Source organism: Propithecus coquereli, unplaced genomic scaffold (assembly GCF_000956105.1).
Source record: "Propithecus coquereli isolate 6110/MARCELLA unplaced genomic scaffold, Pcoq_1.0 Scaffold77, whole genome shotgun sequence".
Classification (NCBI taxonomy): Eukaryota; Metazoa; Chordata; class Mammalia; order Primates; family Indriidae; genus Propithecus; species Propithecus coquereli.
Genome location: NW_012153840.1, coordinates 2,226,725 through 2,249,600, shown reverse-complemented (window position 1 = coordinate 2,249,600; position 22,876 = coordinate 2,226,725). Strand labels below are relative to the sequence as shown.

At 46.0% G+C, this 22,876-nt stretch overlaps 1 protein-coding gene across 1 annotated transcript in view; it reads left to right on the top strand.

The window, feature by feature from the left end:
* Nucleotides 1–22,876, top strand: part of FHAD1 (forkhead-associated (FHA) phosphopeptide binding domain 1) — a 117,496-nt gene that overhangs the window by 3,711 nt on the left and 90,909 nt on the right. Inside the window, exon 2 of the mRNA XM_012662483.1 lies at nucleotides 15,522–15,728. Within this exon, the coding sequence (XP_012517937.1) occupies nucleotides 15,522–15,728 (207 nt within the window). The remainder of the gene's footprint in view (nucleotides 1–15,521; nucleotides 15,729–22,876) is intronic.

Here is a 22,876-nt window from a genome sequence, read left to right as displayed (position 1 = left end):
GAACAGATGAAACATGAATTGCCAGATGCTTCGTGAATAGACTTTTAATGGGTTTTTATATCTTCTCTTCGACAAACCCTCCTCCCAAAGCTTAAATCGATTTGGGAGAGGAGATTCGCTTTAAGAAGGGATATGGGGACACAGGTCTGTTTGGAAGAAATGAAACCTACAGGCGTGTCAGTATCTTTCAGTTTCGTAAGATACCACGAGATGGAAAGTGCCCCTCTGACGCCTGCACCGGGGCTCTCTGATTAGCCTAAGAGTCACGCTTGATCAGCTGCAGGCCACACTGACTAATAGTTCAACAATCAATGTATCATTTGTGTTATTTGTTACACTAGAAGTCATTCCACTAAATAAAGCTTGGGAATCTAAAAAAAAAGAAAAAATCAGCCTTGAAATTACCCGCCTCTTACACTTAGCAAATAAGAAAGGATTGTTTGTTTACCTGGATAAATCCTAAAGAACAGGTAGCCTTGCTGCTAAAGATTTATACTCATTCGCAAGGCTGACATATTATTTTGATTGTTGGTGTTCTATTTTGAAATCATTTCCATTTTCTGATAATGGAAGGTAGTTACATGCTTATTGTTTTTTAAAAACTAGGAGAAAGCAAAGTATAAGGAAGAAAATAAAAGTCACTTTGTAATCATATGACTCAGGCATAGTCAATATAGATATTTGCAGGGTTTTGCCCTCCGGACTTTTTTTCTGCATCGTGTAAGGAGTTTGGTTCCTTAATGGCAATAGTAAGCCTTTATTTTGAAGTTATACCCTTCACCTAGTTTCTCCCAATGGTTAGAAATCTGTTTTTGCTGTTGTTATCATTCATTCATTCTGCAAATATTTACCCGGAGCCCCAGCACAAGGCAAGCTTGGGAATATGGCGATGGCTGGAATCACACATGGCCCCTGCAATCAGGAAGCTGCGAGGAGAGAGAGACATGGGTCGAAGGATCCCGCAGAAGCGGGAATAGTTACGTGCCAACATTGCAATGCTAAAGGAACAGCATGTGCAAAGGCCCTGGGGTAGAGGAGCGTATAGTGAGCCTGATAGACTGAAAGAAAACCAGTGTGTGTGGAAGTCAGAGTGGGAAGGGGGAGGAGAGCTAAGAGGCAGGCAGGACTGCTTCCTGCCACCATAGGGATGTTGGTCTTTATCCGAAGAGCAATGGGAAGAAGGCACTTCAGGGTTTCCAGCGAGCGGGAGCCCGCATTTTGAAACGGCTGCTCTGGCCTCCTGCAGACTGGAAACCGGAGTGCCCTTTAGACTCTCCCCTCCACCAGCCACTGGCTGCGCTCATTTCAGAGCTAGACCTTGTAGATCAGGATCCGTATGGCGTGGCATGGTTTGGGAACTGTCACTTTTATAGTTGGATGTGGCCGTTATTTAAATGCCGATGAGAAAGGGGCTCAATCTGTCCAAAATGAAGGCGTGTCGCAAGCCGATGGTGGTTAGATTTTTCACATGCGTTAGGGTGCTTGTTAAACAAGAACCCCTAGATGTTCTGACGCGGTGGGTTTGGGGTGGGGCCGGGGATCTGCCCATTTCTCTGCCCCTCCGGTTGAGGTGGGGAGTCCCCACGGAGATGCTTCGGTGCCACACCTTGAGAGCCCTGCCCTGACGTGCCCCCCTCTCTGCTCCATCTGCAGGGCACCTTCCCTTCTGATGTCGAGGGAGCTCCTGTTTGGTCTTTATTTTTATTTTTGTCTACTGTATCAATAAACTTTGAGGAAAAGAAGCAAAGGTTAAGGGGGAGAGAGCTGACCCCCTCCCAGCACCTCGCCCCGCCCTGCGCTGGGCAGGTTTCAGGACTCCCTCTACAGCTGAGCTGCAGGGGCGTCAGCTCAGTGCCGGCTGGGAGGGCGGAGATGAAGGAGAAAAGCAAAGGACCGCAACTGCAGGGGCGAGGGAGGAAGTGCCGGTGCTGCTGCGCCTCCCCGCTTCGTGGCCAGAGTCCTGCTGCCTGGTTCCTTTCTCAGCAGGCGACGTTCTCTGTAGCAGGCATCAGCCCCGCCTCATGTGGGATCAGAGGGTCGGGGCACAAGACTGATGGAGCAAACACACCAGAACCATCCAGCCCAGAGAGTCTTGACCCTCTGCCTGGCACCTGCCACTTCTGGGCTGCCTATGATGAAAGAACCATCGGAGCCTACATCATTATCTTATTATTATTATTATTATTAAACAATGCTGCACCGATTGCCTTTCACTTCCATGTTTCCCGGATGCACGAGTCCACGTGCTGTGTCAAAGGGCAGCTGCGTCTGTAGCTCTGATGGTGGCGCCACGTTGCCCTCCAGCGAGGGCTTACGGGGTTAGTCTCCACCGGCGGTGGGTGCGCCCCTCCCCAGCAGAGCGCGATACCCACCTGTTCGATCTTTGCTCATCTAAGAGGTGAATATGGTATCCCTGTCATTTTAATTTGCATTTCTCTTAGGAGTGAGTCCCTCAGTTTTGAGAGATAAGGTGACAGGTGGGCCTGGATAAAGATGTTTACCAACCCTCTTGGGCCTGCGACAGGATCCACGGAAGGAAGCAGGCGCTGGGGAAGTCCGGCTGTCTGCGCTTCCACCTGCCTCAGCTGCGCTTGCACGCTCAGCCCTGGGGATGTGCCCTGGGTGGGCGCGTCAGTCCTCCAGCAGGTGGAGCCCTCCTTCAAAGACACAGAAAGTGCCTTCTCCCCCAGAAAGATGGTGGCTGCCAGGCGCAGGGGAGAGGGGGGCGGGAGTTATTCTTTAATGCGTACAGAGTTTCAGTTTTGCAAAACGAAGAGTTCTCTGGATGGATTGTGGTAGTGGTTGCACAACAGTGTGCACTCAATGCTACTGAACTGTACACTTAAAAACGGGGATGGTAGATTTGATGTTGATGTGTATTTTACCACAATAAAAACAAAGAGATTGTGATCTAGTCCTTTTCTCTGAACTTTGTGCCTCTTTGAATTTGGCTGTTGCAGGTGCATATAAGTTGAATGATGCAGTATTTGTCTTTTTGTGACTGGCTTATTTCATGGAGCATAATGTCCTGAAGGTTCATCCACAGGGTGGCATGTGTCAGCATTTCCTTCCTTTTTTGTCCCCTTGCTTTTGAAGGCTGGGTAGCATTCCATTGTGTGTCTAGACCACGTTTTGTTTATCCATTCATCTGTTGGTGGACACTGGGTTGCTTCTACCTTTCGGCTGTTGCAAATAATGCTGCTATGAAGATGGGTGTACAAATACCTCTTCAAGACCCCGCTTTCAATTTTTTAGGGTACGTACCCAGAAGTACAATTGCCAGATATATGGTAATTCTATTTTTAATTTTTTGAGGAAACGCTGTATTGTTTTCCACAGTGGCTGTACCGTGTTACCTGCCCAGCAACGGTGCACAATGGTTCCAATTTCTCCACATCCTCACCAACACTTGTTATTTTCTGGGTTTTTTTTTTCTTTCTTATAGTAGTTGTCCTAATGGGTGTGAGGTGGAAGATTGTAATATTTTGACGAGCACAGATAATACAAACAGCCAGGGCTCCCACGCGTAGACTAATTACTAGGTGTCTCGCATGATCTTGTCTATGTGTTCTGCGTACACGCTGCATGTGTTATTACTGGATTGCAACCTCAGAGCAGCCCTGTGGGGTGGGAACTGCAATTGTCATTATTATCCTCATGTAAAGATGTGAAAATGGGCTCAGAAAACTTAAGTAGCTTCCCCCAAATCACACAGCTAGTCGGGGATGGAGAGGCTGAGTTTCAGACGTGGGGCTCACTCAAAGCTTCTAGGGAAAGATGCTTCATGATTTGAGTGTAAATTTGGCTTTTGGGAACATCTAAAAATCTAAATGTCTGAAATTTCTTGTGAGTTAATTGAGATAATAAGGCAGTGACTAAGCAAGGGAAATTCCAGAGTCGAATCCTAAATGAGGTTTGTCTGCAGGACAACAAACTGGATTTTTTTGCGATTCTCACTGACACAACACGCCAAGGTGGCGCCCTCTGGTGTGGGTCAAGAGGAAATGTTGACCCAGGCTGCGCGATGTTCTCCTGGGAGGAGGCCCGCTGGGGCTGCAGCGGGGGACCCTCAAGGATCCTGTCTGGGCTGTCCGGGACAGCTCCTCAGGCTTGAGCCGCCTCTCTAAAGAGAAGCCTGGGATTTGCCAGGCAGAGCAGGCGGGAAGGGCCCTTCCGGGCTTAGGAACCGGCTTTTGCAAGGGCCGGGGGTTGGTTTTGACCCTTTTGGCCGGGCTTGCCAGGGGTTGTTGGCCTTGTGTTCGGCTTTTGAGGGGGCCCGTTAGGGCGGGCCGGTTTTTTGCGTTTTGGTTTTTTTGGAGGTTGGCCCTTCTTCCACGGGTTTTTCGGTTGGGGGGGATTGGTTTTTTTTTTTGGGGGGGGGCCCGGGCACCGGCGGGCGGCTGGGTTGGGGGAGGACCGGCGGGGGGGTTTTGGACCGGGTTGTTCAGGGGCTTGACTTGGGCCCGGGCCCCTTGCTCGGTTCCGGGTTTTGCCGGTTGGGTTTTGGGTTTTCGGGGGGTTTCCCCGGCCTTGTTGGGCGGCGGTTTTTTTTTTTTTCCCTTGGGACCACGCAGTAACTCTGTCGCGAGACTGAATCATTGTGATGTGCTCAGGGCAGTGCCTGGCACGCAGTATATATCATAACGGATTTTTGTTATTGTTTTAGTTTTCTATTTAAAACAGCATAATCTTTTATCTCACGGTTCTGTAGGTCAGAAGTCTGGGTGGACTCAGCCGATTCCCTGCCCCTGGTCACTCAAGGCCACAATCAAGGTGTTGGCCCCCCGGGCTCTTCTCTCGAGGTTTTGGGGGATTGTCTGCCTCTAGGCCCGTTGGCAGAATTTAGTTCTCTGCAGTGATGGGGCCGAGGCCGCCACCTCCTTGCTGGCCCTTCTCAGCTTCAGTCCTTTGCTTTTAAGGTTCGTGTGTTTGTATTAGCCCTGCCCGGATAATCCAGGACAATCCCCTATGTTAATGTCACTCACTGGTGATCTTTATTATATCTGCACGATCCCTTTTGCCATATAATGCAGCATATTCACAGGTTCTAGGGATCAGGACGTGGACATCTTTGAGCGACCACCCTGCCAGCCGCAGTTACCCCCATCTCTTGCCTGGACCCTTGCGAGGGAGCGAGGTGGTGCCGTGGACCGGCCTTGAGAGCTTTTGGCGGTGGAGAAAGCCAGCAGACGAGCTGGCAGGGCAGCGTTGTCGCTAACATTTCTTGCACGCTTACTTTGTGCCAGGCACCGTTCTTTGCACTTTCCTGTGTCTTACCTCATTTAATCCTCACGAGAACCCTAGAGGCAGGGACTGTCATTTTCCCCCTTTTACAGATGAGAAAGTTGCAGCACAGACAGACCAAGCAGCCTGCCCAAGGCCTCACAGGGAGGGTGTGGAGGGCTGGGGCTCATGCTCAGGCAGTCTGGGACTGTGTAGGGACAGGAGCTTCAGGAAAAGAGGACGTCCAGAATGGGTGCAGAGGATGAGTCCTCGCTACTCTGCCACGAGCACCTGCCTAGGGGGCCCACGTGGCGCTCACCTTCTCAGCTCAACGTCCCCCCAGCCCCCAGTGCATCTCCACCACTTGGGACTCTCAGATCTCCCCTCCCTGTCAGGGTCGCACTGATGCTGGGAGCGCTCAGAGCCACCCCTGAAGGGCCAGCCTGCTCCTCCGGACTCCCGGGGAGGCTGGGTAAGTGCTCGCTGGCAGGAGGAAAGCAAACGAGCTTCTTCCTTCCCTACGCTCCCAGCCTCGCTGTCTCCCAGGGCCCTGGCCGTTTCCTCACATCCTGCTTCTTTGGAAACCCCAGTCTTTACTGCTTCTGCATAATGTCCCTTTCCTAAGGCAGCGAAGGGTGGGGGTCGGGGGCAGATGGCCAAGGACCAAAAAGTAAAAAGAAATATGATTAAATACACACACATGCCTGTAGCCCCAGCTCCTCAGGAGGCTGAGGCAGGAGGATCGCGTGAGTCCAGGAGTTCAAGGCTGCAGTGTACTATGATGGTACCTATGAATAGCCACTGCATTCCAGCCTGGGCAACATTGCAAGACCCCATTTCTAAAAAAAAAAAAATACATACCCGTGCATATACACACACACCTGTTAGTTTCAAAAATGTTATCCAACCATATTGAGAATTTTTCCAAACAGTGTCTTTTGTCAGTCCTTTGAGGTATAGCTTATCAAACTCATTTTTGCAGCATAGGAAGCAGCCTCAGAGAGGCAAAGAAACTTGCCCCAGGCTGCACAGTGGGAAAGTGGCAGAGGTAGGACTTGAACTCAAGGCTTTCTAGCTCCAGAGCCCATCCTTTTGCTCATAATAGTGAGCATTTTGACATCTCTTATATGTGCTAAAGTACTCTTCCAAGTGCTTTTATATGTGTGGTCTCGTTTAATCTTCACCACAAACTCGTAAGGACTGTTCTGTTATTATCCCCATTCACAGATGAGGAAACTGAGGTTCCAACAGGTCACTTGCCCAGGGTCAGACCTCTAGGAAGTAGGAGAGCTGGACTTGAGCGCAGGTGCCCACCTTGAAAGTGGTCTAACTACCACGATGCTCTCCTGCCTTCCTGCCCTCCTGCCACCTTAGCCACCGGGCCACACGCCTGCCTCTGACAAGTCCACATGCCACCGAGAGACCAGGCCAGGGAGGCTGAGAGCCCCCAGTGACTGTTGCAAGGGCGGGTGGAGGAAGACCCGGAGGGCGGTGGGTTGAGGACTCGGGAGAGGAATGCTCCTGGAGCAGCCCCATGTTAAAGGAAAGGAATGAGGGAGCGGAGGCATCTTTAGGAGGGGAGACGGTGAGCAGGTCCTTAGGGTGGGTGGCAGTGAGCGGTGGTCCTGGTGGGATGGAAGATACAGAAGAGATGGCTGATGAGCAGGGAGCACCAGGGTGGGAGGGACGAAGGCAAGATGACACGGAGCCCTTGGTGGCTGAGGGAAGGGGACGTGAAGGTCATCCTGGGAGCTTCCATGCTGGGAAGTCCAGGTGATGGCGGGGAGCAGAGGCCACACTCAAACGGTGTGGAGTGACCAAGGCGAGTTTAATAAGGGGACTCTTGCAGGGGACACAGGATTTAGGGAAACCATAAGCAATCGTGCAGCGCCCAGAGGCAGAGTGAGTGAGCAGCTCCCGGGCCTGAGGGAGAGGGGACACGACAGTTCCCCGAACCTGGAGACCTAGAGGGCTGGCGGAGAGAGCTGGCAGGAGCTATGGCTTCTGGCGGAGCGTCACAGCCCGCCCCTGGTGACCCCACGGTGGGGGAGTTGGGGGAATAGATGTCCCAGCAGTCTCCCTCCTCCCTGCTCCAGTCTCAGATCTCTCTGAGCCAAACCCAACCGGACACCAGAAGGCAAGGAGCCGGCGGCGGGGGCACCCAGAGGGCACAGGGAGGAGGAGGGAAGATCAGGAGTCGCCACTGGAAGACATTGGCGGGCATGGGCGGTGAGGACAGAGGAGGCCGCCAGCGACACGGAAGGAGAAGCCCAGGACCTGGCGGCTGGAGAGCCCCTGGGGTGGGGGGCAGTCTGTCCGGACCGGACCAGGCTCAAGACCAGCAGGGTGAGGCGCTGGGAAGTGGGGCGGAGACGGGCTGGAAGGAGCTGGTGAGAAGGAGCAGGGACCCTGAGCAGGGACCCAGGCTGGGAAGTGGGGAGGGGAGGTTACTGTCCAAGCGTGGACTTCCGAGTTCCAGAGGATGTGAGATTGAAAACCGGCTCGGCTCCGACGGAAGATTCCAGATATGTTTTGAGCCTGGCAGCGGCCTTGCAACCCACAGCTTCTCTGGGAGGCTTCCTCAAAGCGCAGTGCTCCTTAGAGGGGACTTTTGTTGTTAGTGGAGGTTTTAAAGTCTCATTGTTTCGCTGGCTTCACTGTATACTTTAATAACATATTTAAACACCAGAGGCTTTTAAAAAATGCATTTGTTTTCTATATTCAGTTCCATCCCCTCCTCTCTCATTATGAAATCACTCTAAACTGAAAAGCATAGGATACAAGTCAAGGATCCGGATTTCGGAATGAGCTTGGGTTCGAGTCCGGACATTGCCAGGTGCTAGCATCTTGACTTTGGGCGAGTCACTTCACCTTCTCAAAAAATTCTGGTAAAATACATATAACATAAAATTTACCATCTTAGCCATTTGTAAGTATGCAGTTCAGAAGGTTAAGTATATTCACATTGTTGTGCAACTAATTTGCAGAACTTTTCTCATCTTGCAAAACTGAAACTCCATACCCATTAAACTCCCCACTCCTCCTGCCCCAGCCCATGGCAACCACCACTCCGCTTTCTGTCTCTCTGCCTTTGACTACTCTAGGTACCTCATATAAGTGGAAACATGCAATATGTGTTTTGTGACTACTTTATTTCACTTAGCATAGTGTTCTCAAAGTTCATCCATGTTGCAGCATGTGTTAGAATTCCCTTCCTTTTTAAAGCTGAAGACTATTCCATTGTATGTATGTATTAATAGTACATTTTGTTTATCCATTCATCTGTTGATGGACACTTGGGTTGCTTCCACTTTGGGGCTGTTGTAAATGATGCTGCTGTGAGCCTGGGTGTACAAATATCTCTTTGAGACCCTGCTTGCAATTCTTTTGAATTATACCCAGAAGTGGAATTGCTGGATCATATGGTAATTCTATCATATTTTTAATTTTTTGAGGAACCACCATATTATTTTCCATAGTGTCTGCACTGTTTTCCATTCCCAACAAGAGTACACAAAGGGTTCTAATTTCTCTACTTCCTTGCCAACACTTACTTTCTGGTTTTTGGGTTTTTGTTTTTGTTTTTTTTTTAATAGTAGCCATCCTAATAAGGAGTGTGAGGTATCCCGTTGTGGTTTTGATTTGCATTTCCCTGATGATTGTGATGTCGAGCATCTTGTCATATGCTTTTTGGCCACTTGTGTATCTTCTCTGGAGAAATAACCTATTCAAGTCTTTTGCACATTTTAATAAGATTATTTGTTTTTGTTGTTGCTGAGCTGTAAAAGCTCTTTATATTATTGATAATAACTCCTTTTCAGATACATGATTTGTAAATATTTCCTCCAATTCCATAGGTTGGCTTTTCACTGCATTGATTGTGTCCTTTGATGGGTGGAAGTTTTCATTCTGATGGAGCCCAGTTTATCTATTTTTACTTCTGTTGCCTGTGCTCTGGTGTCATATCTAAGAAATCATTGCCAAGTCAAAAGTCATGAAGCTTTTCCTCGATGTTTTCTTTCAGGAGTTTTATAGCACTTACGTTTAGATGTTCAATCAGTTTGGAACTAATTTTTGTTGATGATGTAAGGTGGGGGTCCCATTGCATTATTTTACGTGTGGATATCCAGTTTTCCCGGCATCGTCTGTTGAAGACTGTCCTTTCCCCCACAGCATGGTCTTGACACCCTTGTCAAAAATCAATGGATCATACATGCAAAGATTTATTTCTGGGCTTTTTATTCTATTTCGCGGTTCCGTATGTCTGATGTAAATACTAGTACCACACTGTTTTGACTATTTTAGCTTTTTCATAACTTTTGAAACCAGGAAGTATGAAACCTCCAACTTTGTTCTTCTTTTTCAAGATTGTTTTGGCTATTCAGGTTCCCTTTGAGATTCCATATGAATTGTAGGATGAATTTTTTTTATTTATGAAAAAGAATGTCATTGGGATTTTAAGAGGGATTGCATTAAATCTCTATTAGATCACTTTGGGTAGTATTGACATTCTAAAAATATTAAGTCTTCCAGTCCATGAGCATGGGATGTCTTTCCATTTATTTGTATCTTCTTTAATTTCTTACAGCAACATTTTAAAGTTTTCAGTGTATTAATACAAGTTTTTACCTTCTTGGTTAAGTTTATTTCTAATATTTTATTATTTTTGATGCTATTGTCACTGGAATTGCTTTCATAATTTACTTTTTGGATTGTTCATTATTAGTATATAGAAATGCCACTGATTTTTGTGCTGATTTTGTATCCTGCAACTTTACTGAGTTCATTCCTTGATACTAACAGGTTTTTTGTGTGGAATCTTTAGGGCTTCTACATATATTAATAAAATCATGTTGTCTCAGAACAGAGATGACTTTACTTCTGGCATGTTTTTTTTGAGATGAGGTCTCGCTCTGTCACCCAGTCTGGAGTGCAATAGTGTGATCCTAGCTCACTGCAGCCTCGAACTCCTAGGTTCGAGCGATCCTACCTCAGCCTCCCAAAGTGCTGAGATTATAGGTGGCCCTACTTCTGGAATATTTTGAATGGCTTTTTTTTGGGTTTTTTTTCCCTACTCGCTCTGGCTAGGACTTGCAGTACTACTTTGGACAGAAGTAGTAAGGATGGGCGTCTTTGCCTTGTTCCTGGTCTTAGAGGAAAATCTTTTAGTCTTTTACCACCAAGTATGATGTTAGCTGTTGGCTTTTCATATACAGCCTTTATTATGTTGGGATAGTTTTCTTCTATTCCTAGTTTGTTGAGTGTTTTTTCATGAAAGAATGTTAAATTTTGTCAAATGTTTTTTTCTCCATCAATTGAGATGATCATGTGGTTTTTTTCCCCCTTCATTCTATTAATGTGGTGTATTACATTGATTGGTTTTCATATGTTGAACCATTCTTACGTTCCAGGAATAAATCCCACTTGGTCATGGTGTATAATCCTTTTAATGAGCTGTTGAATTGTTTGCTAATATTTTGTTGCAGATTTTTGCATCAATATTCATTAGGAACATTGGTCTGCAGTTTTCTCGTAATGTCTTTGTCTGGTTTTAACGTCAGGGCAATGCTGCTCTCTCCCTTCACCGTTTGAGTCTCAGCTTCTTCGTCTGTAATATTGGGACTATAATAGAGCTCCCTGGACAGAGCTATTGTGCAGATTAAATGAGGGAGTGAACGCAATGTGCTTTGGCAGGGCCCAGTTCACGGAAGCTCTCAAAATATGTTAGCTGCTAATAATGATAAAAACAAAACAACAGTTTATCTCATAGTGAGACAGCTCGGCGGGGTGGAGCTTATACACTCAGCCTGTATTAGCAGCAGGGCTCCTGACCAACAAGAGTGTTCTGAAATTGTCAGAATGTGGGAGGGAGCTGTATAACCAGGCAGTCCTCAGGAACGCTCCCTTGGCCTGATGTGGGGCAGAGGCTTGTCCCATTTTGTGCTGTTATCCAAAACCTCTTGCTTTGATTATTGCTTTTCCTTTCTTTCTTTCTTTCTTTTCTTCTTATTAAGAGACACAGTGTCTCATTCTGTCATCCAGGCTGGGGTGCAGTGGCCCAATCATAGCTCACCATGACCTCGAATTCCTGGCATCAATTGATCCTCCTCCCTCAGCCTCCTGAGCAGCTGGGACTACAGGTGTGTGCCACCACTCCCAGCTAATTTTTTTACTATTTTGTAGAGACAGGATCTCACTGTATTGCCCAGGCTGGTCTCAAACTCCTGGCCTCAAGCAATTCTCCCGCCTCGGCCTCCCAAAGTGCTGGGATTACAGGTGTGAGCTGCTAAACTTGGCCATCGCTCTGATTTCTTAGTCACAGGGTGACAGCTTTTGAGGAGCTGAAAGGGATGGGACTTGGGAAGAGAAAAAACAAAATGCAACGTGTAGAATTTATCTTTTTGGTGGGTTATCAAGGGTTCATAGAGCACAAAGAAATGTGATCAGTAGGAATAGAGATGAAGATGACGTAGGTAGCATTTCCCAAAGAGCTGATGTGTTTTAATATTTGTTTAATAGACTTTATTTTTTAAAACGGTTTTAGCTTTATGGAAAAGGGAGCAGACAGTACAGAGAGTTCCCATATATCCCACCCCTTCCACCCACCACACACACATGCACGCACACACACACACACACACACACACACACAGAGATTCACCTGTTACTAACATCATGCATTACCATGGTATATTTGTTACAATTGATGAATCGATATTAATATATTATTATTAACTAAAGCCTATAGTTTACATTAGGATTTACTCTTGTATTATAAAGTTCTACGGTTTTGACATAGACATGTTGTGTATTCACCACTATAGCATCATACAGAATCGCTTTCCTGCCCTAAAAATCCTGTACTCCACCTGTTCATCTCTCCCCATCTCCTCCTGACCCCCTGGCTACAAATCTTTCTTTAGTTTTATATCTTTGTCAAAATTTCATATAGTTGGAATCACACAATGTGTAGCCCTTTTATATTAGCTTTTTTTCCCCACTAAACAATATGCATTTAAGGTTCCTCCGTCTTTTTGTGGCTTGATAGCTCATTTATTTTTATCATTGACTAACATTTCATTGTATGGGTGTACCACAGTTTGTTCATTCATTCACTTTTTGAAGGGCGTCTTGATTGCTTCCAGTTTGGGGTCATTATGAATAAAGATGCTATAAACATGTATCCAGAATAAATGAGTTTTAAAACTCAACAATAAGAAAACCACCCAAATTAAAAATGGACAAACGATCTGAATAGATATCTCACCAAAGAAGATGTACAGATGGCAATAAGCACATGAAAAGATGCTAAACGTCATACCTCACTAGGGAATTACAAATAGAGCATGGAATATCTCTCCATTTATTTTCTTCTTTAGTCTGTTGATGTGATGGATTATATTAATCGATTTTGAAGGTCAAACCAGTCTTGAATAGCTAGAATAAATCCCAGGTATTGTGGTATATAATTCCTTTTATGCATTGTTGGATTCTATTTGCTAATATTTTGTTGAAGATTTTGCATCTATATTTATGAGAGATACTGGTTTATAGTTTTCCTTTCTTGTAATGTCTTTATCCGACTTGGGTATTAGGGTGATATTGGCCTCGTAGAATGAGTTAGAAGTGTTCCCTCTGCTTCTGTTTTCTGGAAGAGATTGCAGGGAGCTGATACCATTTCTTCCTTAAATGTTGATAGAATTTACCCAGTGAATCTATCTGGGCCTAGTGCTTTCTGGTTTGGAAGATTATTAATTATTGATTCAAATTGTTTGGTAGATAAGGGCCCATTCAGATAATCTATTTCTCTTGTGTGAGTTTTGGTAGATTGTGTCTTTCAAGCAATTGGTACCTTTCATCCAAGTTATCAAATTTGTAGACAAAGAGTTATTCATAACATTCCTTTAATGTCCATAGGATCAGTAGTGATGGCCTCTCTTTCATGTCTGATTTTAATAATTTGTGCCTTTTTCTTTCTTTCTTTCTTTCTTTCTTTCTTTCTTTCTTTTCTTTTCTTTCTTTTCTTTCTTTCTTTCTTTCTTTTATTGGTTAGCCTGCTAGAGATTTGTTAATTTTATGGACTTTTCCAAAGAACCAACTTTTGGTTTCTTTGATTTCCTCTTCTGTTTTCCTATTTTCAATTTCATTCATTTCTGCTAATTATTATTTCTGTTCTGCTTGTGCTAGGCTCATGCTGTTCTTCTCTCTCTAGTTTCCTAAGGTTTGGTTGTTGATTTTAGATCTTTCTTCTTTTCTTACATATGCATTCAATGCTATAAATTTCCCTTTAAGCCCTGCTTTTACTGCGTCCCACCAATTTTAAGTCGTATTTTCATTTTCTTAAGATAATTCTTGATTTCTCTTGAGACTTCTTCCTTGACTCATGTGTTATTTTGAAGTATATTGTTTAACTCCAAATATTTTGGAATTTTCCAGCTATCCTTCTGTAACTAATTTCTGGTTTAATTCCACTGTAGTCTGAGAGCATACTTTGCATGATTTCTATTCTTTTAAATTCATTGAGAGGTGTTTCATGGCCCAGAATGTGGTATATCTTGGTGAGTGTTCCATATGGGCTTGAGGGAATGTGTATTTTGCTGTTGGGAGAAATATTCTATAAATGGCAATTAGATCCCATTGACTGATGGTGCTGTTCAGTTCATCCGTGTCTTTCCTAATTTTCTGCCTGCTGGGTCTGTTACTGACCCAGGGGTGTTGAAGCCTCAGCTATCACAGTGGACCTGTCTATTTGTCCTTGCAGCTCTATCAGTTTTCGCCTTGTGTATTTCGGCGGTCTGTTGTTAGTTGCACTAAGGATTGTTAGGTCTTCTTGGAGAATTGACCCCTTCGTCATTATTTAATGCCTATCATTATCCCTGTTCTCTGAAGTCTGCTTTGTCTGTAATTAACAAAGCTACTCCAGCTTTTTTTGTGTTTTCATATTTTGGATGCCAAAGCACTTGGTGGGAACTTGAAAAGTGGTTAAGAGCACAGACATTTGCATCAGGCAAACCTGGGTACAAGCCAGCCTTGTCAACTGGTGACTTTGGGGAAATTCAATCCTTCTGTGCCTCAGTTTCTGCATCTACAAAATGGGGAACCTTTCTCTGGATTGTTGTGAAGAAGAAATGGGACAATGCAATAAATCACTTAGGAAATTTTAATGTTTGATTAATATATTACTACTCTATTATATAATGCCTATTAAAATATTCCATTATTAATATAAGCTATTGGTTATTGTCATATTATGGGACTTTAGATGTCTAAGTGCAAGTACTTCTGTATGGAAGCTAGATGGAGCACTCTGAGAAGATAAACTTAGGAAATAGTTGCAGAGTCTGAGGCTAGTGGGTGTCTGGTAGCCCACGCCCCTAGAAGACAAAGACTTCGATGTGCCCTGCAGCTTGCAGTCGGAACATTTCCACTCATCTGTCCGGGGCCCTGCGGCCAGGGAAATGTGGCGTTACTTCCTTTTTTTTTTTTTTGAGACAGAGTCTCACTCTGTTGCCCCGGCTAGAGTGCCGTGGCATCAGCCTAGCTCACAGCAACCTCACACTCCTGGGCTCAAGTGATCCTTCTGCCTCAGCCTCCCGAGTAGCTGGGACTACAGGCATGCGCCACTATGCCTGGCTAATTTTTTCTATATATTTTTAGTTGTCCGATTAATTTCTTTCTATTTTTAGTAGAGACGGGGTCTCGCTCTTGCTCAGGCTGGTTTCAAACTCCTGAGCTCAAACAATCCACCTGCCTCGGCCTCCCAGAGTGCTAGGATTACAGGCGTGAGCCACCATGCCCGGCCAAAACACGTTATTTTAAAAATGAATAGAACAAACAAATGAATTACAATAACTCCTTAACTATACATACCCTATTCCATGAACTTGTCACTTGTTGCCTGGCCTTTGTGGTTTGTGTTTGGGGACATTTCTGCTTCCTGTCCTGCCATTGAGTGACACCATGTGGGGTCAGGGAAATAGAAATCGGCCAATTCCCTGGCTAAATGCCCAATAAGATCCCCCAAGTTCTCTTTGCCATTGTGTTGCCTGATTCTCCACCCAACACCTTGGGTACCTGTCCCCACATCTGGAGTCAGACAGAGCACATATCCTGGCTCCTTCATGCAGTAGCTGTGTAGCCTTGGGCAAGTCACTTAACCTCTCTGATCCCTCAGCATCTTCCTTTTAAAAATGAGGATTGTGGTGACGTCAGCTTGGTGACATCTAGCACATTCTGGCACCCAGTGGGCACTAGTTAACTTGTTTTATGGCTACAGCTTCCCTCCTCCTCTATTTCAGTCCGTTGACATCGACAACCACCACGCGCTCATTGAGTATAATGAGGCCGAGTGCAGCTTTGTTCTCCAGGACTTCAATTCCCGCAACGGCACGTTTGTCAACGAATGCCACATTCAGAATGTGGCCGTGAAGCTTATACCTGGAGACATCCTGAGGTTTGGCTCTGCAGGGCTGACCTACGAACTGGTCATCGAAAACCCACCCCAGGTGAGTCCGGCCCACTGCGGGATAAAGGAGTGGTGTCGCCTTCTGTGCAGCTCGGGGCTCAAATACACCAGAGCGGTGTGGCTGTGATTTCGCGCTGTGCACACGAGTGGCAGCCGCACGGCTCAGCCCTGGAAGTTCTGAGCATCCGGGCGGGTCCCGGGGAGGAGGATCTTGGCGCCCTCTCCTGGGCGTTTCGTGGAGTTACATGCAGGAGTTGCGCAGTGGCCGACACCTGAAACCGTGCACCTTCCTGAGAGGAGGGGCACGCAGGCGTGTGCCAGAGAGGGACAGGGATGGATGCTTCCTAGCCCAGACCTGGGCCAGGGTTCTTTGCACATCTGGGTCTCTACCTTCTCGATGGTGCGCGGCACTGAGAGAATGTCTGCAAAGCCTGAAACTCAGGGTCCGAGTAGACGCTCAACACACCATAGCCTGAAAATCCGCATCTGTGAAGCTTGGGCCTGTCTCCCTAACGTGTCTGATTGCAAGAATCTGGGAGGAATGTTCAGTAAAATTACAGGTTCCCAGGCCCCCTCCCCAGGTAATTCTGAGTTGGTGCCTTGCCAGCGGGGGAGGAGGAGGACACACAACGAATATCTGTATTTTTCTTTTTTTCATACAAAGATATTTATGGAAGTATTTTTATAGTGGCATAAAATCTGAAACCTAAGTCCCTATCAAAAGAGACATTGTTTAATAAAATATGCGGGTTCACTCTTATCTGGAACACTGCACCGCTTTTTAAAAACACAGCTTTATTGAGGTATAACTGACATATAATAAAACCACATATGTTTAAAGTACGTAGTCTGATAGATTTGGCCGTGTGAATGCGCCCATAAAACCATCACTACAACCAAGATGGCGGGCATATCCTTCACACCCACGAGTCTTCCTCATGAATGTGACATTTGTTTGCTTGCTTGCTAACAGCTTTATTGACGTACAATTTACATAACATAAACTTCACCCATTTTAAGTGTACGAGTCCATCAATTTTGCAGAGTTGTGCAACCATCACCGTAACCTACTTTCGGAGCATGTCCATCACCCCACCCCCAAAAGAAACCTCTGAGGTACTTCCATTGTTTGTTTTCAATTTTTTATTGTTTATTTTTTATTTTTTGAGACAGTCTCACTCTGTCAACCCAGCTAGAGTGCAGTGGCATGATTATAGCTCACGGCAACCTTAAGCTCCTGGGCTCAAGCCATCCTCCTGCCTCAGCCTCCCCAGTAGCTGGGCCTACAGGCACGCACCACCACGCCTGGCTGATCTTTCTATTTTTAGTAGAGACGGGGTCTCGCTCTTGCTCAGGCTGATCTCAAACTTCAGACCTCAAGCAATCCTCCCACCTCGGCCTCCCAGAGTGCTGGGATTACAGGTGTGAGCCACCGTACTTGGCGTTTTTTACTTATTAGATTGTGCTCAAATATACATAACATAAAGTTTATCATCTTTCCCATTTTTAAGTGTACAGTTCAGTGGCTTTAAGTGCATTCACGTTGTTGTGCAGCCGCCACCATTATCCATCCACAGAACTCTTTTCAGTTTGCAAAACTGAAACTCTGTACCCCTTAGACAAGGACTCCCTGTTCCTTCCTCAACCCAGCAGCCCCTAACAACTACCATTCCACTTTCTGCCTCTGAATTTGACTGTGCTAGGTACTTTGTATAAGTGCAATCATGCAGTATTTGTCCTGTTGTGACTGGTTTGTTTCACTTAGCACAATGTCCTCAGGGTTCATCCATGTTGTAGCGTGTGTCAGAGTTCCCTTCCTTTTTAAGGCTGGATAGATAATATTCCATTGTATGGGCAGAGCACGTTTTGTTATCTGTTCATCCATTGACGGACACTTGGGTTGCTTCCTCCTTGTGGCTATTGGGACTAAAGCAGCTGTAAACTTAAGGGTACAAATGTGAGGAGGGCACTTGGTTTTAATCACACAAGTATGGCAAACAGTGGTAAAGATCTCCACCTCTGGCTACCAAAGGAGCAAGAAGACACTGTAAGACAACGAAACCAGTAGAGTTGTTACAATGGGATCGTGATGTTAGCAGGAAGAACCACTAACAAGCAAATTACCTGCTTTCCCTTATATAATGTTACAACAGCCCAGGACAGTGCTCTCTCATGATCCCTGTTTTACAGACAAGGAACCTAAAACTCAGAGGGGTTAAGTAACTTACCCTGCGTCACACAGCTGGTCAGTGCCAATTAAACTCCGTCTCTACTTGCAGATAACAGCAGGGAGAAAATCATTTAGTCCGATGCTAGCTAGAGCAGTCTCATCAACCGGTTTTCAAATATAGCAAAACAAACTTTTACAGTCACTTGGCTGTACCTGAATTTTTTTAAAATTCTGATTTCTGCATGCAGTTGCATGTGCTTCATTGGCTGAGGGACTCCCCTGGCCAGTGCCCCGGGCACTTCTCAGCAGCCTGAGCCTGTCTCTTCCGGGCTTTCCTCAGGAGACCCCCATCCCTGCACCCCCCTCACGGAAGTGCTCTCAGCTCCCTCTCAGAATTCCCTGTGGGCGTCCTCTAAGCTCCCGTTGAGGAAGGGAAGGAGTCCTTTGCAGGCCCAGAGCGAGGACAGCCGTGTAGACAGTTACACGCATTCCTATGGATTTGCTTTCCATTTGCCTCATGAACTCTATCTGTGGACCATTAAAAAAAAACAAAAAAAAAAGAAGGTATTGAAGAGCATCTCTTATCAAATCTTGTCTCATTTGGGGCCCCATTTTTCTAAGAATTCTGTGGCCATCTTGATTCCTGCCTGCTCTTGCTTCTGATTGATTTTCAGGTCCCTGGAGAGAGCTATGTTTTCCCTGGGGTAGAGTTTGCAAGGACTCTTCCCTTTGGGGGAGGATGGTCCTAACAGCCTGAGAGTTAACTGTTCATTCCCCAGCGAAGAGTTTGTAGATGGACACATTTATTTCGGGCTCTGTGGTGGCCATGACAGAAAGGGGCGTGACAGCCGTTTTATGAGAAGGTGGGGAGCGGGTGCAGCAGCGAGGGCCTAGTGTGCTTGCAGGCGTCACAGGGGCTCGTCTGGCCTCCTGAAGTTCAAGTCAGGCTGTCCGATGCGGTTCCAGCCCTGCTCTCTCCCAGCCGTGGGCTCGTGCACAAGTTGCTTCGGCTCTCAGAGCCTCGGTTCCCATTTCTGTGAAATCGGGGCCATCATAGTTCCCACCGTGTGGCTGGCTGTGGCATCAGATGGGCACTGTATGTCAGTTGCTCCGCCAGCGCCTGGCACCCGCGATAGGCGGTGATCTCGCTCAGCTTTAGAGCCAAGCAGAGAGCACACGAGCAGCCACCTGCCGCCTCCGCGAGCACAGACAGGTCTCAGGACCCCCCAGTGACCAGGTGGACACCTTTGCAAATAAATTACCCACGGAATGACAAATAAGATGGAAAAACATAAAGAAAAATTCTTGGTCGACAAAGTACACTGGCACCCAGGGTATTCCCAGGAGTACGTGGTGTAAGTCATACTCTTTTGCCAAGGGCCACCCTTGTTGCCCAGCTCCGGGGTCGCCATCCGTGGCATAGTCCACACAGATGGTGCCCCCTGGAGTTGTACGGGACATAACTTGCAGGCCTATTTGCAGTGCCCTGAAGCAACCGCGAAGTAATTTCGTAGAGTCTCTGCCTAAGTGTCAGACATGTGATATCGAAGGCAGAAAGTCAGGCATACCTGCCATATTGTGCCTGCCATTATGATTTTTGTTGGTTGATTTTTTTTAGTGCTTTATGATCTCTGCGAACATAGGGTGTCCTGTTAACAGTGGCAGTGTTCTCATAAAGCAGCTGGGTAAGGAAACCTGCGTTAGCCTGCTCTGTCCTGCTCCCATTCCAGCCAGAGACTCCCATGTGACTTCTGGACATGGTCCTTTGTCCCTCTTGCAACCTCATGACATCCTGCGTGACATAAGGAGCTTCCTCTGTGAGCCCGTATGCCTTTCTGCTCACTGCTTTAACTCTGTGTGTCATATGATTTCTGTCTCCTCAGCTCTGCTGTTGGAATGCAGTGAAGAACACAAAGGCTTTGGACTAGGATAGATCCAAGTTCAGGTTCAAATTCCAACTGCAACTTACTTAACCTCTCTGAGCTTCAGTTTCCAATTTCTGCCAGGCGGGTACACATTAATCACAGGCTCCTTCTCCCCCTAGAGAATTTTTATGGAGGCCGTTGGGACCACCCCATCATTGTGTAAACTGATGCTCAAAGAGGTTCTGCGACTTTCCCAAGGGTACACATCAGTTTCCCAAGGTTCCACATCCCAGAACCAGAATTAAAGGCCAGTCCTGAGTTCTAGTCTAAAAGGCTTCTCCTAACAGCTCAGAGCACCCTGATGACTTGAGGAGGACCTAATGGAGGACAATATACCATGTGGGTAAAAACAAAAGCCACCCGTGAGGGCAGAAAATGCAATTTCAGTCATGAGCTTCCTCATTTACCTCCACGAACTTTTTACCAGGGATGTTGTTGCAGTTCCTGGACTAATCCAATTGCTTCCTTTTGGTTTCTTTTTTGATGACTGTGATTATAAATGCCTGGTGGCTAATGTTTAAATGAGCGTTTATTATGTGCCAGGAGGCATTCTAGGCACTTTATATATATTGTTCCATTTGGCTCTCACACAGTAAGAAGTAACTGTTATTATACCTATTTTTAAAGATGAGGCATAAAAAGGCATTTGTCAGGGTCACTTATGGTAAGAGGCAGAGCAGGGAGCTGGACCGATCCCTTCGAATGCCAGATCCCATGCTCTCAACCAGAGGTGGGCAAACCAGAGCCCAAGGGCCAAACCTAGACCATCACCCATTTTTGTAAATTAAAGTTTTATTGAAACACAGCCATGCACATTCATTTTGGTGTTGCCTGCGTTTGCTCTCCTGCTCCAACAGCAGAACTGTAGACAGAAATCATATGACACACCAAGCCAAAAATACCTACTGCCTGGCTTTCTATAGAAAAAGTTTACCAACCTCCACTCATAACACTGTGATATGTCACCTCTTTCATTTTACCTAGTTCTGAAAAAAGAGCTAAAAAAAAGAGGATGGGAGATCTTGGGGACAGGAAAAAGAACTATCGTAGATTGAGCCCTTACGACTTTCCAGGAACTGTGCTGGTTAATAGTTTACTTAGTTGACTGGGAAATAAAAAAAAAAAGAGAAAAAATAGCTTTTGAACAGTCTTTCATTACCTCTTTAAAACAATGCTTAGAAATATATGGTTGTAAGTATACGTATATATACACATGCATTTCCATGTATAGTAATGTAATAGTATTGACATATCTGATAAATATACTGGAAATTAATATTAACATATAATATACACAACAAATATATGTTAAAATTTTTACCTGTTTCTTCAACTGGAAAGTTTTCTTTTAAAACTTTGGAATGTTTTCCCTGGTATAACTTGTGAAGCAGAAATTTGGGGCTTATACTCAAGTCTGCTATAGCTAGAGAACTGTTTCTTTGTTCTAAATTTCTCCATTTAATGTTTCACTACCTGTCTTATGATTGGTTCTTTGGTCTTAAATCGCTTCTTATCTGAGGCCACTGCTTTACCTTTATAAGTTTAAAGGTAAATCTGGTACATGATTACAGCCTGGTGGGTTTTATTAAATAGTTAAGCATGTCAGAACCTATGTAACACTTTTCATTCTGAGTACAAAGTGATAGTTGTGCTAAAGTCTCAATAAGCATATTGTCCAGGAAATTTTATTGTTTGTAAGTGTCAGAAACCCACCTCAAACTGGAATAAGAAAGAGGAGAAGGAAGAGAAGGAGGAGGGGGAGGAGTTGTTCATGTAACTGAAAAGGCCAGAAGTATCAGCTTCAGGCCTGGCTGGATCCAGGTGCTCAGGTGATGGTCAGGAAACCATCTCTTTCATCTTCGTTAGCTTCATAGTCTCAGGCAGATTCTTGTCTCACCTATAGTGAGGTGGCTGCCAGCAGCCCCAGCATCCTCCAAACTTAGTAGATCCAGGAAAAGAACAAGCTTCTTCATTGACTTGGCTTGGATCATGTGCCTATTCCTGAACCAATCACAAGGAATGCTCTGACTGGCCTGGCCTGGGTCACACTCCCTCCCCTGGGATAGAGAGGGGATCTGCCCCAACAGAATTACACGGCTCAGAACTGTGAGAGGGAAAGGTGTCTCCCTAACCCAAGACAGAAAATGGATGCAATGTAGACCAAAAACCCAAATGTCCATGACATAAGGAAGTGTTCCTACTGCCTAAACTAAACCTCCCTAATGAGATTCAAGGATAGGGAATTGGGGTAAGAAAATGATTCTTGCTCAGGCTGGTCTCAAACTCCTGACCTCAAGCGATCCTCCCACCTTGGCCTCCCAAAGTGCTAGGATTACAGGCGTGAGCCACTGCACCTGGCCAAACCCCGTCCTTGAGAAGGATGTGGCTTTGCCTGTAAGCAGGTTGAGTTCCTGGGGATTGAACAGAGGACCAGAGAGCACAGCGGCACTTCTGAACAAAGCCCTCGCTGGCCAAGCTTTGTTGTCTCCCAGCCTGATCTCGTGGGATTTTCCTCTACACTGTGCGTTTACAGCTCCTGGGGGGCCTCCTGATGAGATGAGAAATGCTGAGACAAAGATTTTTAATCAAAGGAAATTTCCCATGGCCAGTGAAGTGGAGTCCATGGGGCAACAGCCAGCCTCAGGCACGATGTCCTCAGCAACAACTTACAGATTGTCACGGCATCAGGGGACCAGAGGAAGGAGCGCAGGTAGCCCAAGCGTCCTGGTGAAGCGACACAGACCTGGCCCAGAAACCGCAGGGACCCACCTGGCTTTGTGCTGGCTCTCCTGGCAGAGCACGCTCTTCCCAAGCCGTAGCCACTCTGCTGCTTTTCGTTCATTTGTTCAGTCTCTCAGTCTGGCAAGACTGAACTGAAGTCGGCCAAGTCTAGGGGTAGAAAAGGCTATGTCCAAAACTCTAGGTGTTGTCTCATTAGATTATCTTCCCCATCGTGTGGACTGACCCAGAATCGTATGAACTGACCTGGAAGCGAATTTTAGAACTTGAAAGGAAAGGGAAACCCTTAAGCTAGAGGATAGAAGACTGACAAAGACATAAGGTGAGGACCGGGCGCGGTGGCTCACGCCTGTA